At 51.2% G+C, this 17,191-nt stretch overlaps 1 protein-coding gene across 1 annotated transcript in view; it reads left to right on the forward strand.

The window, feature by feature from the left end:
* The window catches only part of GALNT14 (polypeptide N-acetylgalactosaminyltransferase 14), a 206,260-nt gene extending 190,353 nt beyond the window's left edge, over positions 1-15,907 (forward strand). Inside the window, exons 12-15 of the mRNA XM_023619292.2 lie at positions 3,429-3,512; positions 3,982-4,126; positions 14,014-14,133; positions 15,350-15,907. Coding sequence (XP_023475060.1) covers positions 3,429-3,512; positions 3,982-4,126; positions 14,014-14,133; positions 15,350-15,508 — 508 coding nt within the window. The 3' untranslated portion in view covers positions 15,509-15,907. The remainder of the gene's footprint in view (positions 1-3,428; positions 3,513-3,981; positions 4,127-14,013; positions 14,134-15,349) is intronic.
* Positions 15,908-17,191: the final 1,284 nt, after the last annotated feature.

Consider the following 17,191-nt stretch of genomic DNA (forward strand, 5'->3'; position numbering starts at 1 on the left):
TCCAAAACTAAATGATGCTGCATTCCCCAGCCCAGGGCTGATTTGAAGAGAGAAAGATGGCAACTTCATTTATGTTATCATTCATCTTTTTGGAGGTGAACCGATGGTTCTTTGTCATACTAATGTCATTCATTGGTCAGGCTGTTGAGCAGATGTGTTTTTTACAGCCAGCACTTCACAGGTCGAGCCCATCACTGCTGGGAGGATTAAATCAGACCCTGACAAAGTGATTTGTCCCCCCAGTTCTTTCACCCAGAGCCTCGTAAGGCATTTGTTCTGAGTCCTCATCACCTCCCAGTCCACTGGCCATGTCCATCCACCCCTCTATTCCGTACTTTCCTCTCCAGCTTGGATTCCACTCTTATGCTTGAAGAGAGTGCTTAAAAGTTGTTGTCCTCAGATCTTTTGCCCTGTTGTGCATCCATCAACATCCCCAAGCAAAGTTCCCTCTACCCTGGATGACCCCAACTTTGTCCTTTGTCCTCCCCTGTGCACAGCTGCTGAGCTGTTCTGGGAAACATCAGCAGGTGCTGCTAACCCTGCATGGCCATCAGTCCCAGGAGGCCCTCAGTGTGCCTACTGGTCCTGCCAATTTTCCTGGCCAGTGCTCCCCCTCATTTGCCATTTAAACCTTCTCAACTCTCCCCAGCCTCTGAGGCCACTCCCCTCCTTTCACTCACAGCAGATGACACCTTCTGTTTTATGGATGAAATAGATGGCCTCAACTTCCCAAGACAGACCCACCTATAAACTTCACTATACAATATCTGCACCATCCTCCTCTGTCTCTTTCATCTCCAAGAACAAGGTGTGCTTCCTGCTGTGTCAGGCCAGCCCTCCACCTGTACTCTGGATGCACCTTTCATTCCTGCATTCATTCATAAATCAACATTTATCGAGTTCCCACTGTCTGGCTTCATCTCCCCCTTCCTCCAGGCTCAGGGCTTCTCAAACTTTAATGTGAACACAGATCCCCTAGGGAGCTTGTTAAGCTATGGATGCTGGCTGAGTAAGGCTGCATTTCTAATGAGCTCCCAGGTGATGCTGTGCCGCTGCTCTGTGGACCTGAATTCAAGGAGCAAGGTTCTAGGGTGATGGTTCCCAGACTAGCCTGCGTATTGCAGTCACCCGGGGAGCTTCACAAACTACCGATGCCCCTACTTCACCCCTAGAGAGTTGATTTAGTCTGGGGTGAGGCCTGGGAAGTAGAATTTTTCAGACATCCCCCACCCCTGGGTGATTCTGAGGTGCAGACATTGTGGGAACCAGTGTTCTCCGGGACTTTGCCCTCCACATGTCTCCACACTCCCTCCTGATCCCTAATCTCTCTACTGCATGGTTCCCATCTGCCTTTAAACGGATTCAGTGTCTTACATCTTAAAAATAAAAAAAGGAAGAGGAGGAAAGAAAACAAACTACAAAAACTCTCCTTCGGTCCAACGTTGCTCATCACCCACACCGCTGTCTTCTCCATCAGAGCCAAGCTTCATGAAACAGCTGTCCGCATCCGCTGTCTCCGGCTCCACCTCCCCATCCCTCCTCCCCTGACTGTGATGTGATGTGTGTGCGGCCTTTCCCCCAGTCTCCTGCAATCGCTCCCACCTGGCTCACGCGTGACTCCCTTGGCCCCTTTACGTCATCCGTTACTTCATTGGGATGTCTTCTCCCTCCTTGTCCCTCTTCCAGGGCATCTCTGATATCTATGTTTCCACAACTACGGTCTTGGCTTTTGCCCTGCTGCTCAAGCTCCACCTTCTCGGTCCTGTTTGCAGCCTCAGTGTCCTCTTCCCACCTTTTATGTTGGGCTTCCCCAAGAGTCTGTCATAATCCCTCTTCTTACTACCCATTCACCCTGGCGTCAACCACCACTTCTACACTGCTGTTACCTGCATCTCTATCTCTAACCTGGACCTCTTCTCTGAGCTCCAGGCCCTTATATACAAGTATCAACGGGACCTCTCTGCCTGGATATCTCCCTGGCGCCTCTCACTCAACAAGTCCTAACTAAGCTCATCCACTTTGCTCCTCATCCCATATTCCCCATCTCAGTGGACGCTCTTCCTTGCATCCTATTACCAAGTCAGAAATCTGGGTGTCAACGTTGACTCCTCCTTCCTCCTCTCCTTGCACATCCAAACGCTCACCAAGTCCCAGTGGTACTGCCTCATTCATGCGCTGAGCACCCAGGTCCTTGCTAAATACTGAACATTCAGTATTGTTTAAAAACAGTGACATCATTGCTGTCCCCATGGAACTTAGAGTCTGGGGAGGAAATGTGGGTGGTGCTGTATAAGAAATCCCAGTGCCATGAGAGCACTTGGACTAGGCAAGGGTGGAAGGAGGTGAGGCTGGACAGAGCGGGGCCAGTTCTGTATGGTTGCCAAGGAAGGACAAAGTGTAAATAGCACTCAGGCAGGAGCTGGTGGTACAGATGGAGAGAAGAAGAGGGACTCAAACCTGTGATTTCTCTCTGTTTGCACACTCATTTCCCTACCTGAAAGCATGATGAGCACCTGGGTTTCCACCACTGCCTCCTAACTACACACACACACACACATACACACATACACACACACACATATACGTACATGCATACATTCTAACCTCCTGCAGCACTGCCTCTGCCAACAGGACTCATCTCACTTTTCCACATGCACTAATCTCTCTTCACTATTCCCCTGTCTTTCCCAGGGGCCCTACCTCACCCATTTTCTGGTGTGTCTGGATAACATCTACTTTTCCTTCCAGATACCAGCACCGACATCACTACCTTGACCACCACAAACCCAACAAGCAAGGGTGCACCTCTGAGGTTCTCCCACAGCCCCCACATGTCCATCTCATGTCTATGTAGGCTTGGAGTCTCTTGTTTCATTACCTTTCTCTACTGCTCAAAAGCTCACGATCATATCCCACATTGGGCACAATGCCTGGCACATATTAGGTACTCAATAAACATCTGATGAACAGATACCTGCCCAGGCGGCAGGACCAGCCAAAGGAGAGGATTCTTTGAGGCTTGGGCAGTCAGGGGTGGTATTTCAATTGCAAAATCCAAGGAGAGATTTGTGAGTAAGTAGGCAAAGCCCCAACAGTGAATTATTAACACACTTTATGTTCTTGTAGCTTGGTTTTTAATGGAAAGTAAAAACACACCCAAATTCCATTTCCAAGTAAAAGCCGAAGTCCTTGGTGTCATTATGGCACTGTTGTGAGATATTGCTAAGTGTTTCCATAGCTCTGTCTGAAGCCCTAGAAATCTCTCTTGGTTAATGTCTCCAGCACTCTCCAGAGAGACATGGGAGCAGGTTGTGCTCTTTGGTTCCCAGCCTGGTACTTGTCTCTGACACAGCTGTGTTTTATCTTCGTTTTTTTTAATCTTTATCTGTGTTTTATCTTTTATCTCCCCCCATCGCCGTCATCCCTAGCATTGACAGCAGAGTGGACCTAAGGAGCACTCTGCTGTGCCAGAGCTTCAAGTGGTACCTGGAGAATGTCTACCCAGAACTCAGGTATCTACTCTACCATTCAAGCTTTTGCTGGCTGCAAGGAGGGGCCCTCGGCTGACTTGGTCTGGAGAGGAGACAGCCTGTAGCAAACTAGATGAGAGTTATTAAGGATATGCAGGTCTGAGAAGAACAGTTGGTTCCCCTTATCCCTGAAACCAGAGAGGAATTATATTAATCAGTAGCATCAGAGATGAATGGTTAGCTAGTAGCAGTATTTCTCATCCTCTGGGGTTTGAGCCCTGGGGTGACCTGAGAGCTCTGTTCCAGGCTCCATCTACCCTTGCGGCTCCTGTGTCTTTCCTGGTGGCCTTGTTCCTAGTGGCACCCCACCCCCAGCAGCACAAATTCTTATAACACAGCCCAGGGTGAAACACCCCTGCCATTCTCAAAACACTGCCCCAACCCCTCCAGCTGCTAGTATTACTAGTCCAAAGACCAGCAGATTCTCATCTCTCCTGTGGCTTTCCTCTAGAATCCCCAAGGATTCGTCCATCCAGAAGGGCAATATCCGACAGAGGCAGAAGTGCCTAGAGTCTCAAAAGCAGGATAACCAAAAGATCTCCAATGTCAAGTTAAGCCCCTGTGTCAAGAGCAAAGGCGAGGATACAATGTCCCAGGTAAGTAATTGGCTGGGGATATATGAACGTGTGCGTAGACTCAGCCCCCATCACCTGCTTCTACATGACATTAGGTGTCCAGTTATAGCCAGAGCTCAGCTGCAGAGCTGGAGAAGTTTGATGCACCCTCAGTCTGGACTGGGTTCACTCTGCTGGGTTGCCAGATGCATGGAAGTTCTCTGAAAGACACCTTCGCAGGCAACATCATGCCTATAGGAAATTGCCATTAAATTAGCAGTTGAATGAAGGGCGTCATTGGTATCCAACCTGCTGGCAGTAAATGTGGGCTGGGTCAGGCAGGGTGGGGGAACAGCTTCCTAGCAAATATGAAATGCAAATGGAGAAAAGCAGGATGAAATGCCTGCTCTGTGAGCCTCCTGCTGGTTTCAATGACTGCCAGGTAGTCACGTCAGATTTGGTAAAACCATCACCGTCGTCCGCAGCCCTGCTCTGGACGGTGCCCTCATTTGTCCCAGTCCTGCCCTCAGCAGGCCTGTGGCTCCACCTCTGCTCTCTCCTGCCTTCCCCAGGTCTGGAGGAACTGTGTCGCCCTTTCTCAGAAAGGTTTCCTTGTGCCTTACTTGATTCATCAGCATAACACCGCTGTGTTCTGCAGGTCAGCGTTCTCCCCTCTAAGGATGCAGCTGCTCTTGTAAAGGTCACTGACACATTCACAGCCTGTCTCAATCTCTGTAACCCTTGGCCTGCTGGATGCATTACAGCACATCCATCTCGTACCTTTCTTCCTGGCTCTGATGATGCTGCTTGATCCTGATTCTCCTGCACTCCTGCTCTTTCCATCTCTGTTTTCTTGCTGGCTCTTCTCCTCCACTCTCATACCCTTATGATGAGTATTCACCAAGGTTCTCAGGTCGCTGTTCTTTTCTCCAAAATTGGTTTCTTGGAGATTTTATCCATGCGTCCAGCTTTAGCAACCTCCTCTGTTTCGGTGAGCCGCAAATTCTATATCTTCATCCATCCATGAATTCATTCATTAATTCACTCAACAAACATCTACATTTTCTCCAATGGTGAAAGTGCAGAGATGAACAGCTAGGCTGCAGGCCTCCATGGCCCCTTGAGGGATCAAACACAGAAATAAGCAAGTAAGCAGCCATTCTGATAGAATCTCAGTCCTGGATAGAGTTTTGTCCAGGGCACTATAGAAGCACCAAGAGAGTCATCCAACATATGCATGAGAATCAGGGAAGCCTTCCAGAGGACTTGAAAATGAGCTGCGTCCTGAGAGATGAGGGAAATAGGCCAAATCAAGGAGGGGAGGGAGGGCGGCCCAGGAAATAGCATTCACAGGTGTTGGGCTGAGGCTGGGTGATGGAGCAAGTCCACAGCCACAACAAACTCATCTGTAATTCAAGCCAACGGTTAGCTACCAGCACATGGCAGACACCCCGGCCCTCTCCCCACCCCACTATTTCTCTCCACGTGGCCACTTTCTCCCAGACTCCATGGTTCCAATCTTGTCATCTGCTGTGGCTCCTCTTTCTCCTGTGTCCCCCGCTTCTGCAAGTCCCATCACTTCTTCCCTCGGAATAGCTGTTCTTGGGACCCTGCATTCACTTCTTCATGCCTGATCAGCATTCCTCAGCCTCAGCACCCCTGACTTTTTGGGCTGGATAATTCTTTGTGGTGGGGGCTGTCCTCGCTTCATAGGCTGTCTAGCAGCATCCCTGGCCTCTGCTCACCAGATGCCAGTAGCACCCCCATACACACCACTCAGGACAATCAAACTGTTTCCAGGCTTTGCCAAATGCCCCTAGGGCACAAAACCTCTCTGTGGGGAACCATTGTGTTAGAATCTGGCCACAACTTCCAGTCCCTGCACCTCATCCCCCATTTGACCTGCAATCATCAAAACATTGTTCCTCATCTCAATATAGCCTTCAATGGCTCCCCATTGTCTACCACAAAAATCCACACTGTTGGCCCAGCGTTTGAGGCTTCTCACCACCTGCCTGCCCTTGCTGTGACATTTTCAAGAGCCGACTCTCTGCTCCAGCAGGACACGGGAGGGGGCTGCCTGAGTCAGACAAGAAAAGGCAGAGGAAGCAGAGGTGTCCATTTTGCTGTAGGTGTGGCAGCCTGGCTGGAAGTGACACAATTTGCTCAAATGGCATTTTGTAAGATGTGAGTAGGTGACGCACATCCCTCTCTTCTGACTCTGTGTATGGGTGCTATTCATGGGGGTCCCAAGAGCCAGAATGTTGTCGCCTCCCTTTTCCCTGGGACAGGAGCTCGCTTGGTCTGTCTCCACAAAGCGGGGGCTTTTCTGGTCCCCCAATAGCCTGGCCCTAGGGAGAGGTTGCCAGGCATTTATTTGACCAGAGGGTAATAGTGCCTATCCCAGGTGACCTTCCAGGAGTGTGAGAGAGAGGAGGAAAAAGCCATTATCTGTGGGAAACTAAAGGTTATCATAGTAACAGTCTTGAAGTGAGCAGAGTTTCTTCTAGATGGTAGTGCCAGCTGTGGCTCCTCTCTGCTTTGGAGAGAACAATTGGGTTTGTGTAGCAGCAGTGTGAATTCAGGCTAATGGAAGAACACTTGGAGATAGAAAGATTATCGTTCCGCCTGAGCAGAAAATACCGAGTGCCCACGGTGCCCCGGGCCGCAGGCTGCAGGCTGGGGTGCAAGGTGGGGTTAGGCTGGGTTAGACACAACCCCCTTCTAGAGGGGGCGCAGCCAACAGCGGGACTGGGATGCATGTCCAAGTGTTTTGAAGGTGGTAAACCCACCCTAGACTGATAGAAATCCACATAACTCGCTCAGCTTGAATAATCCCCGTGTGTGTGTGCACACATCTGTGTGTGGAGTATACACACATGTAGCACTGACTGGTGTTACCTTTCTCATCCTTCTGGCATGAGCCCGCAGTCCTGCCTTCCTGCCTCCTGACCGCTCTGCTAATGCGTCCCAGGGTTGGAGGGCTCGCTCCTCTTAACCCTGCTTTGCCTCTTCTCCCCACTTCTCCCCTCCCATGTCTCTCTCCTCGTCCTGCCTCTTGGTCTGTGCAAAGAGAGTCGCATCTGCCCCTCACACCCTTTCCCATGACTCATTCAGCCTCTCTCCTGCTCCACCTCCTCTGTCTCTGAGAGGCCACATCAAGGAAATGACACAAGCCCCCTGGTAAGGAGGTATTACTGTTCTCCTCCTTTCACAGATGACACCAGTGCCTAGAGAGATTATCCGAGCTCATATACTAGTGAGTGATGGAGGCAGGATTTGGACAATCTAGCCACCACACAATAGTCTGCTATTGCTGCTACTGCCAGTCATGGCTGGCGCTGGCGCCCTTCTATTCAAGTTTAATCACAGGGACTGTCTGTCCCTGAGGCCCCTCTTCCAGGTCATCAATACTAAAACTATAGATCAGCTGCACCTAGACAGCAGAGAGCTGGCAAGAGGTTCTTCTTCTTGGCCAGTTCCCAAAGACAACCCCTAGGAGGGGAGAAGCAGAGTCACCCCCCATGGTGGGGACTGGGGACAGGGCAGACCAGAGAGTAGGCCCCTTCCCTAACATGGGTGGGAACTGGGGCAAAAGAATAAATGGAGACCTATACTCTGCAGACACTACTCCAGACCAGGGGACACACGCAGCACTGGCTTCCAGCCTGGGCCTGCCCCTCCTTCCTTCCCACTCCTCACTCCCCCACCCTGAACTCCCAGCCTGCATATCCACACATGGTCACTCCCTCTAAACAATCCCCCTTGGGCCTAGATGTGTGCTAGGGACACAGTCTACACTCAGGAGGATGGACCCAGGGTGAGATCCATGCAGGTCCTGAAATCAGGCTCCATCCACTTGGGTGGGGAGCTCCAGAGTCCTAGATGTCTGGGGTGAAAGAGCACCAGAGGATGGGGGTCAGGAGCCCTGAGATCTGCTTCCACTTGGCTTTGTCCTCTCCAGTTGGTGTGTCCCCAGGTACATGGGTGTCCTCATTGTTGAAAGGAGACTATCAGACTATAGCTGTCCCCTGGCTCTGATGCTGGCTCATGTCCCTCTCCACTCCCTGTCCCATCTATCCTTCATCCTTCTGCCTAACATCCCTTTCTTGGCTGGCTTGTCAACCTTGGGAGCAAAATGTTTAATCTGACTATATATTGAAGATGTCGGCAAACTGATGCCTTGGGTGGAATGTGAGAGAAATACATCATCAGTTTGTAAATGTGTGAAGCCCAAGCAGCCTCCAGGTTAACAAATTCCCTCTTAACTTTGTTGGATTCCCTAGAAAAATATCTGTGAAAGAAAGAAGGAAGACAGATGCAGCAATCTAGTTGCTATCCCAATTTAAAGAAAGGGAAAAAACGTAAATTAAAACCTTTTTAGTGTGTCCTTCTACCTATGTCCCTAGCAATTTAGGCCACTGGCTTGTGAAGTATGCGTGCAGGCAGCTGATACCCTGGGTGGGTGAGATGAAGATAAAAGCTCTTCCCCCAAACCTGGACTCACATTGGCACCCCTAAGTGGGTCCACCAGTGGGACAGGGTGCCAGCACAGCGCCTCCCATGCCTGATACCACCCCTCCTTCCCAAGCTTTCTCAACACACCCTTGGGAATGGCCCATCACAACTGCCTCTCCAGCGTCTCTCCTGGGAGGCAAAGCAAAGGCAGTTTTCCAAAGGAAGAGCTCTAGGCCCATCTGTCTTCCTATTGGCTTCCTCCATCATCATAGTCAACATGCAGTCAGTAACTGAGCACTCGCTCTGTGGCCAGCACCGTTTTGGGCACACATATGTATTAACCCATTTGTTCCTTACCATTATCCTCCTAGGGACTGATATTATCTTCATTTCACATATGAGGGAACTGAGGAACAGAATTAAGTAAGTCACCCAAGTTCACAGGGTTAATGAGCAGGTGAGCCAGGATTACAGCCCCGGCAGTCACTCCGGAGTCCGTCAACAGGACTCTACAAAAAATGTGCTGGGTGTGGGTATTTAATCTCATGTGTAAGTATATTCCTACAACTTTGAAGGAAAGGACAGGATGGACTGGAAAGAAAGAAAAGTCTCAAAAAGTGAGTCTAGTGAAGGCCCCAGTTGAAGGAGGGGAGTGTGTCTCAGAGCCTGCCAGGTCACCCTGCCGCCTTTGGTCAGAGGCCCTCCACCAGGATGTGGCTGAGGTCTGTGTCTGCGCAGCTGATGGAGGCGACCCTGGCATGGCCAGTCAGTGCATCTGAGTGATCCTTCAGGGATCCAGCTGCATCAAGAGATCAGCTAACTAAGGTTTCACTTGCAGCCACTCGTTCATTCCAGACACCTTGTCTGAAGAGGGCTTCAAGGGCGTGTTCAATGGATGAGTGCATTGCCCAGTGTGGTCTAAGAGGTTCGGGGCCTGCCAGTGGCCCTGAATGCTCTCGGCTCAGATCCCATCCCACCAAGGAGGTCCCACATTCACAGTCAACTCGGGTCAGCTCCTGGCATTGCTCAGAGTACCACTGACCTCAGTGACCCCCTCCTCACCCCCATTTCACAGACAGAGTAAGTGAGGCTTAGAGAAGCTGACCAGTGCTACCGAGATCGTACACGAGTAATGCCACAGCAGGGTTCAGACACAGGCCTGCTGCCTCCTGGAGACCAAGTCCTTAAGACTAGGTGAGGGTTTCTCAACCTCAGCACTATTGGCTTTAATACCAGGTAATCCCTTGCTGTGGCGACTGTCCTGTGCATTGAAGGATTTTAGCAGAAACCCTGGCCCCACCTACCTAGTCATAATAATAAAAACATGTCTCCAGACACTGCCAAATGTCCCCTGGGTAGGTGCAGGGGGACAAAATCACCCCAACTGAGAACCACTGCCCTGGGCTGATTGCTTCTTGCCTGCTAGAGGTGGCTCTGGACCATTCTAAGTGAACCCCTGTGCCGGGGCCCCCACTTCGTCTCCTGCCTGCCTCTTTCAGAACTTCGCTCCTTCACTTATCTCCATTTAAGAAGATCTTTCCTCTCTGCTTCTCCATCCAGTGCCAGACAATAAGCCCCAGGCTGCGTGCCGTGGCCCCTATTCATCCAGGCTTTCACAGCTGCAGCCAGATGGGCATTGACTAGAGAGAAGTCTCCTGCCCCTGAAGCCAGGCCACTCCCTTCTCCCACCCACAGTGCTTACCTCCAGTGACTTCCTCTAAGCACAAAATGCCTTAAGCCTGTCCAGCCTGAACCATCCCCTCCCCATCATCAGCTCACCTCTTCCAGGGCAGGAACAAAGGGGCTGGAGGTCCAGGAGTGGACCCCCTCCTCCTCAGCCCCCTCCTAGCCTGTCCCAGAGGGGCGAGGCCACCCACACCACCTCCAGAATGGCCTCTGGGTTACCTTTCATGGGTATAGCTGTGTGTGTGTACACTGGGAGTAGGAGCTATGACTTTGCCAGTGTCCCAGATGGAGTCTCAGCAGGTGGCCCAGTGCTCAGCGATGGAGGCCAGGTCACCCTAACCAACCACTGCTGCCTTCCTGAATCCATTTCTGACTCCAGGATACATTTAATAAACCCATTCATCACTGGTCGTTCTGGGAAGTCTGACAGGCCGCAGAATGGGAATCGGAAAACCTCTCCTTGCTTCCTGCCCAACTCACTCCTGTGTTCTGCTTCCCTCCTCCCCTCTCTTGCAGATGTGGCCAGAGAGCTGTGTTCCTCTGGGAAATTGTGAGGCTGAATTCTTTTGATGCCAGTAAAGCACCAGCTAACGGAAAGCCCGCTTAGCGTAAGGGCTTCGATTCCCGTCTGCGTGTGCACATCCTCCCCTGGGTGTCTTGCGGTGGTTTCCTCAGCCCCAGCCTCAGCCTGGGGTGTACCACATGCATTCCTTCCCGAAAGGCCCTTGTGGAGGGGGTGTCTCAGATGTCAAAAGAACTACCTCTCCCCTCCCACCCCCAGCACTTCCAGTCTTTGAAGCCCGTAGAATATTAAAAAAAAGAAGAAAAGCCAAAATGGGCTTTCGGAAATGGTGGTATATTTTAAGTTTTTATATTTAATCAGTTAATGCTTTTAACATAAAAAATACAAAGCCAGTGTATTATGGTGATCATAGGATAATTACAGGGTTTATTTTTAACATGCTAATTCATGGTTCACTGCGAGCTGTGTGGTCGGATAATGAGACAGAGGGATGAACTTTGTCTTCTTTCCACATCAGTGACTACATGTTCAGCCTCATTTCCAGATGATGCAGATGTCTAAAGTTGAGGCCAGTTGTACGATGGGCCTGGACAAATAGCTCCCTGGCAGCCTTGCTCTTGAACCTGGGCCCTTCTCTCCCCACCGCCAGAGGGCAGGGAATCCTCGGGGCCCACACCCAGGATCCGCTCCCACCTTCTACTCCAGATGTCTAGGACCCAAGAGCCCCCACCCGAATGGGTGGAGCCTGATTTCAGGACCTGCATGGATCTCACCCCTGGGTCCATCCTCCTGAGGGGGGACTGTGTCCCTAGCACATACCTAGGCCCAAGGGGGACCGTGAGGGGAATGACCACATGTGGATATGCAGGCTGGGAGTTCACAGTCAGGGAGAGAGAGGAGTGGGAAGGAAGGAGGGGCAGGCCCAGGCTGGAAGCCAGTGCTGCGTTTGTCCCCTGGTCTGGAGTGGAGTCCACAGAGTGTGGGCCTCCATTCATTCTCTTGCCCCAGTTCCCACCCATGTTAGGGAAGGGGCCTACTCTCTGGTCTGCCTTGTCCCCAGTCCCCACCATGGGGGGTGACTCTGCTTCTCTCCTCCTAGGGGTTGTCCTTGGGAACTGGCCAAGAAGAAGAACCTCTTGCCAGTTCTCTGCTGTCCAGATGGAGCTGATCTATAGTTTTAGTATTGACGACCTGGAAGAGGCGTCTCAGGGACAGACAGCCCCTGTGATTAAACTTGAATAGAAGGGCGCCAGCGCCAGCCATGACTGGCGGCAGCAGCAGCACTAGCAGAGCTATTGAAGAGAGTGGGCCACTTACGTGACTTTGGATAACCTCTTTGAGCCTTACTTTCATCATCTGTAAAATGGGGATAATAATAATACCTACCTATTAGGAGTCTTTTGAAGATTAAATTACTCTGTATAAAGCTCCCAGAACAGTGCCTGGCACGTAATAATCCTCCATAAACGTTAACCATTATGTAGCAGGGCCATCACGGTATTGCATCGCCTCTGTGCACACAAAGGTCTCTCCCCTTCCAGCTTCTCCTGGAGGAAGGCAGATCCATGTGGAGAATGCTCACATGCACAAGGCCAGAGAACCCCTTGATAGGTCCCAAGGAGTACGTTTCATAACTTTTTATTAGAAAAATTTTAAAATAGGGATAGAAATAGATGGAAGAGTATAAAGAACCCCCATGTACCCATCCCTAGGCTTCAAGAATTCTCATCTCACAGCCAGTCTTTTTTCGTCTCTATTTTTCTCTCCACTCCCCAGGGAGGACTTTCTGGTCTAGGTCTTCCCCTAACATCAGCAATTTGAAAAGGGACAAAAGAATCCACAGGCACGACACAACCCTAGGGGACAGTGGCTCCCACTAGGTGGTGGCCCCATCCAGGTGTGAGGGACAGGGTAAGGTCCCAGATCAGGAGAAGCAGTTGTCAGCATCTAGGTGGTCTGGTGGGGAGAGCAGAAGGGCCCAAGCCTGTGGGAGAGGAGGAGGAACAAGCCAGGTCACAGAAAGACATTGGAGATGTCAGGGGACAGTCGAAGTCAAGTGAGGACCTGGGGCCAAGAGGTGGCTGCCATGAGCTAGGGAAGGAGCAAAATGAGGAGCAGATGGACCCTGTTGACTTACGGAACACATGGTCCTAGAGCAGGGGCTGACCAGCTAAGGCACCCTTTTTCCTTCTTGAGCTAAGGAGAAGTAGCCAAGGAGTGGCCTGGTCCAGAGGCCGAGGGTCAACTGGTCAGCAAGGGTATAGTAGGGGAGGAGAGATACGGCCCTCAACAGGGTCCTCTCTGCAGCTTTGCTCGGGGCATCCAATTCACGAATCATCTGCTTTGCCGCATGATGAAGGCAAAGGGCAGGGGTTATCCCCATTTCCCAAGGTGGGAGAAACCTCTTGGAGGTTCACATTTGACAACTGTTAGGCCAGCACCTTCGCCCCCCTGATTTATGAACTGCGAAGTAGTTTGGGCTTCTTCAGGAGCAGTTGGTTGCTCTGATCTCTGGCACCTTTGAGGAAATGTGTGAGGAACCTTTCCCATAATGAACCTCTCAGGATGCCCCTTTTCTTTCACCGTCAGGACTCTGCTTGTCCATCTGACTTCTGCTCTCTCCGCAGGAGCTCAGAGGCCAGATGACCTGTTACACCCAAGCGCTGGAGTGCACACACCCACTGGGAATAACTTATTTCTCATGACTTTCTTCTTCCCTCTCCGCTCTTCTTCCTCTCCCTCCCTCAGAACACCTCCTCGTTCCCTTTGTCCCTCTGTCTGCCTCCTGCCGTTAATTCTCGTGTTCTCAGGATGCTGAATTGGGCTCCTTTTCAAAGAAGAGGGGGCATTCTAGAGACTGCTGGGGGTGACCTACCAAGTAGCTGCTTAAAATATCAGGTGTGGGGTACAGACACCAATCCAATCCAAACAGAGATTGGACACCACGCTGCGTGGCTGTTGTGTTGTTTAGGCTCCTGCCCAAAGCCCCGAATTGTTCAGTGCCTCGCAGAGGCGGCCTGAACTCCCCAGGCCAGTCCCCTTCACAGGGTGTGGGGACAGAGGTTTCAGTGGGGGTGTGATCTCTGAGTCTCTGGCTCTTGAGCAGCATTCTCTAGGGCGACCTTGTTGATGTCAGTTCCTGCTAGGAGCCCCGGTGCTTTGTACCGGCTGTCCTCATTATCCCACGCAGGCACAGTAGTGTCCCACCAGTGGGGGCTTCCAAGGATCCCGATGTGACCCTTCCTGGCCTCTTTCCCTCCAGATATGGGCCTTCACATACACCCAGCAGATCATACAGGAGGAGCTGTGCCTGTCGGTCATCACCGTTTTCCCTGGCGCCCCGGTGGTTCTTGTCCTTTGCAAGAATGAAGATGACAAACAGGTAAGTGCTCACTGGGTCTGCCCTGGGGCATGGCCACCTTCAAGAACATGACTGCCTGTGTAGGTCTAAGTCTCATGTGCAGGGAGAGAGAGAAACTAGAGAAGAGGAAGGGTCAATTCGGAAGAGGTCCTTGTGGTCGGGAGAGGGAAGGAAGTGCTGCCCACATGGCGCAGCAGCAGTGGTCAGCTTGCCCCCTAAAAGCCTAGTGACCTCGTTGGACCTCAGTGTGCATGTGCATCTTGTACTGTCCTGTCTTGCGTCAATGCCCACCTGGGATCCCAGAACAAGAGAGAACTGGGACAGAGCCTGCAGGGCCACAAGGATGAGCAAGACTCAGACCTTTGCCTTCAGGGGCCTTGGGCTCTAGCAGGATGGCCACCAAAGTTCATAGCACTCGGGATGCACCAGGTGCCCAGTTCCTCCAGCAGCAAGGTGTTGGCGCACTCAGTTACCTGTCAACTGAGTAGTGGCATTAGACTAAGATTCAAATGCCCATTCTATGATCCACTAACTGTGTGACCCCTCCCAGGTTACTGGACCTCTCTGAGCTTCATTTTCCTTCCTCCCTAAAATGGGGTTGATGATGCCCGCCACACAGGTAGCTCTTTAGAGCAATTAACTGAGATGGTCCATGGTACGTTGTCAATGGTGGTTCCCCAATACGTGTCCATCCCCTTCCTCCTTGTCATGTGAGGTGAAGTCTGGGAAGCAGCAGCGTGAGACCCACCTCTCTGCTGGGGCCCCTCATGTGCTGAAGGAGCAGAGGTTCACGGCATCGGGTGCTGCCCAGGAGCCCCTCTGCCCCTGCCTCATGGCCCTCCTTGCTCCCGCCATCCCCCAGCTCTCTCCCACTTCTTTGTGACAGTGCAAATACCAAGTGCAGATCATTTCTGTGGTTGCTCCTGTGACTCGCTTACTTCACGTTTTCTGGCCTATTGCTTGGAAAGTTATTGCCTTCTAATGAGTTTTCATAGCAAACATATTGATTTTTGCTTTTACTTTTTTTTATCCTATTTAAAAAAACAACAATAATATCTAGCAAAGCAATTAGTTGCAGTTCTATTCCTCCATGAGACCATGAAGTCAAGTCCCTGGGTGACCCTAGACATACGATATAAACATTTCTGATTACACCGCAACTCCTGATATTATTGATAGGACCCGGGGTCTTAGCCAGAGAATCCTGGTTCATCCCCTCTCCTCTCCATCTTCTCAGCAATGGACCATGGCTGGCTCCCGCATCGAGCACGTGGCGTCCCACCTCTGCCTAGACACGGACATGTTTGGTGATGGCACTGAGAATGGCAGGGAAGTCGTTGTCAACCCATGTGAGAACTCACTTATGAGCCAGCACTGGGACATGGTGAGCTCTTGAGGATCCACGCCAGAACCAGCGGGGGCCAGGGGGTGGCGCTTCTCCTGTTGAAGCAGACTGGAAATCAGGCTGCGAGCAGCCCGCAACTACTGCAGACGCCCTGGACTGGGAGGTGGAGGCAGAGCCCCCCAGCACAGGAGCGGCTGTCTCAGGGAGGATGGAGGAAAAGATGGCAAACCAAGTGGGGCTCAGAGACAGAGCCCACGTGTTCTCAATGCTATTAAGTTCCAGCCCTGCTTGGTATGTAGAGACACAGTTCTAATGGGAAGTGTTTATGTTGTTCTTTTTCTTACCAAAGCGGCCAGAGAGAAAAGCCTTCCTTCTCTCTAGGCCAGGACTAGATGGAGGGGTGAAGAATGGAGGTTGTTTTCAAAACCAATAAAGGAACCTTAGAAGTTTCCTCTGTGTCTCTCTTACTTTATTTCTATTTTCGTTAGCTCAGGGCTAGGCTGGTTCTCCATTGAGTGGGGATGTGGGGTGGTGGGGTCTTGTGGCAGAGTGGACAAAGCAGAGGACAAGGAGATGGCAGCCCTGTGCTCTTCTCCTGAGCTGCCACCAACAGGCTGTGTGACCTGAAAAAGGCACATAACTTCTCTGCCCCTTCGCTTCCTGTTATATCAAGTGTGGGAGCAGGAGCACATCAGTGGCCTGACCCCGGGACGCACAGTCTATCTCATCGGGGCAAATGGTATCTATTCAGGGCTCTAGGTTCCACCTGTGGAGACCCTGCTTCAGTAGGTCCAGGGTTGGGTCCAGGCTCCTCAGCTGATTCTGACGCCCCTTGCTGCTTAGAATCACTGCCCTTGATGTCCCTGGGAGCCCTTATAGTCTGTGGCTGTCAGCGCAGGATTTTCTCTAATAAATTCCCACTGTGCTCTGAGTATTGTGTTTGTCCTTTCTTATCAGCTAGGGTTTAAGAGAAGAATCAGTCCATATTGTTTAAATTCCCAAAACATGCCAGTCTATTCTCTGCCAAGGTTAGTTCACCATCTGCTGTTTAGTAACAATCTTAGTTATCTATTACTGAGTAAGAAACTACTCCCAAACTTAGCAGCTTAAAGCAACACACATTTGTGATCTATGGGTCAAGAATCCAGGCACAGCTTCACTGGGTCCCCTGCTTCAGGGTAGCTTAAAAGGCGACAGTCAAGGTGTTGGCACGGGCTGCAGTCATCTCACGGTTCAACCCGGGAGGAATGGTTCCAAGCTCACTCAGTGGTTGTTGGCAGGATTTGGTTCCTCACAGGCTGTTGATCAGAAGTCACCCTCAGACCCTTGCCACATAGGCCTCTCCAGCGTAGCAGACTGCTTCCCCAAAGCAAGCAAGCTGGGAAGGCACAAGTGCCAGCAAGGTGGAGGTCACAGTCTTGTATAACCTAATCTCACCAGTTATCCCCATCACTTTGACCATATTCTATTTGATAGAAGCAGGTCCCTGGCTCCGTCCATGCTCAAGGGGAGAGGATTACACAAGAGAGCTGATGCCAGAAGGTGGGGATCATTGGGAGCCATTTTAGAATCCGTCCACCACAGTAGCTCTTGTACCCTAAACAGGTGTCCAGCTCCCCTTCATCCAGAGAGCCTTCAGTGATGGGCCGTTGTTCAAGCTCATCATTATAAAATGCATTACCGTGGCTGACTGCAGATGTGGAAAGTAAGGGCTGAATGCGTACAGGCCCAGAA

This window comes from Equus caballus, chromosome 15 (assembly GCF_041296265.1).
Source record: "Equus caballus isolate H_3958 breed thoroughbred chromosome 15, TB-T2T, whole genome shotgun sequence".
Taxonomy (NCBI): Eukaryota; Metazoa; Chordata; class Mammalia; order Perissodactyla; family Equidae; genus Equus; species Equus caballus.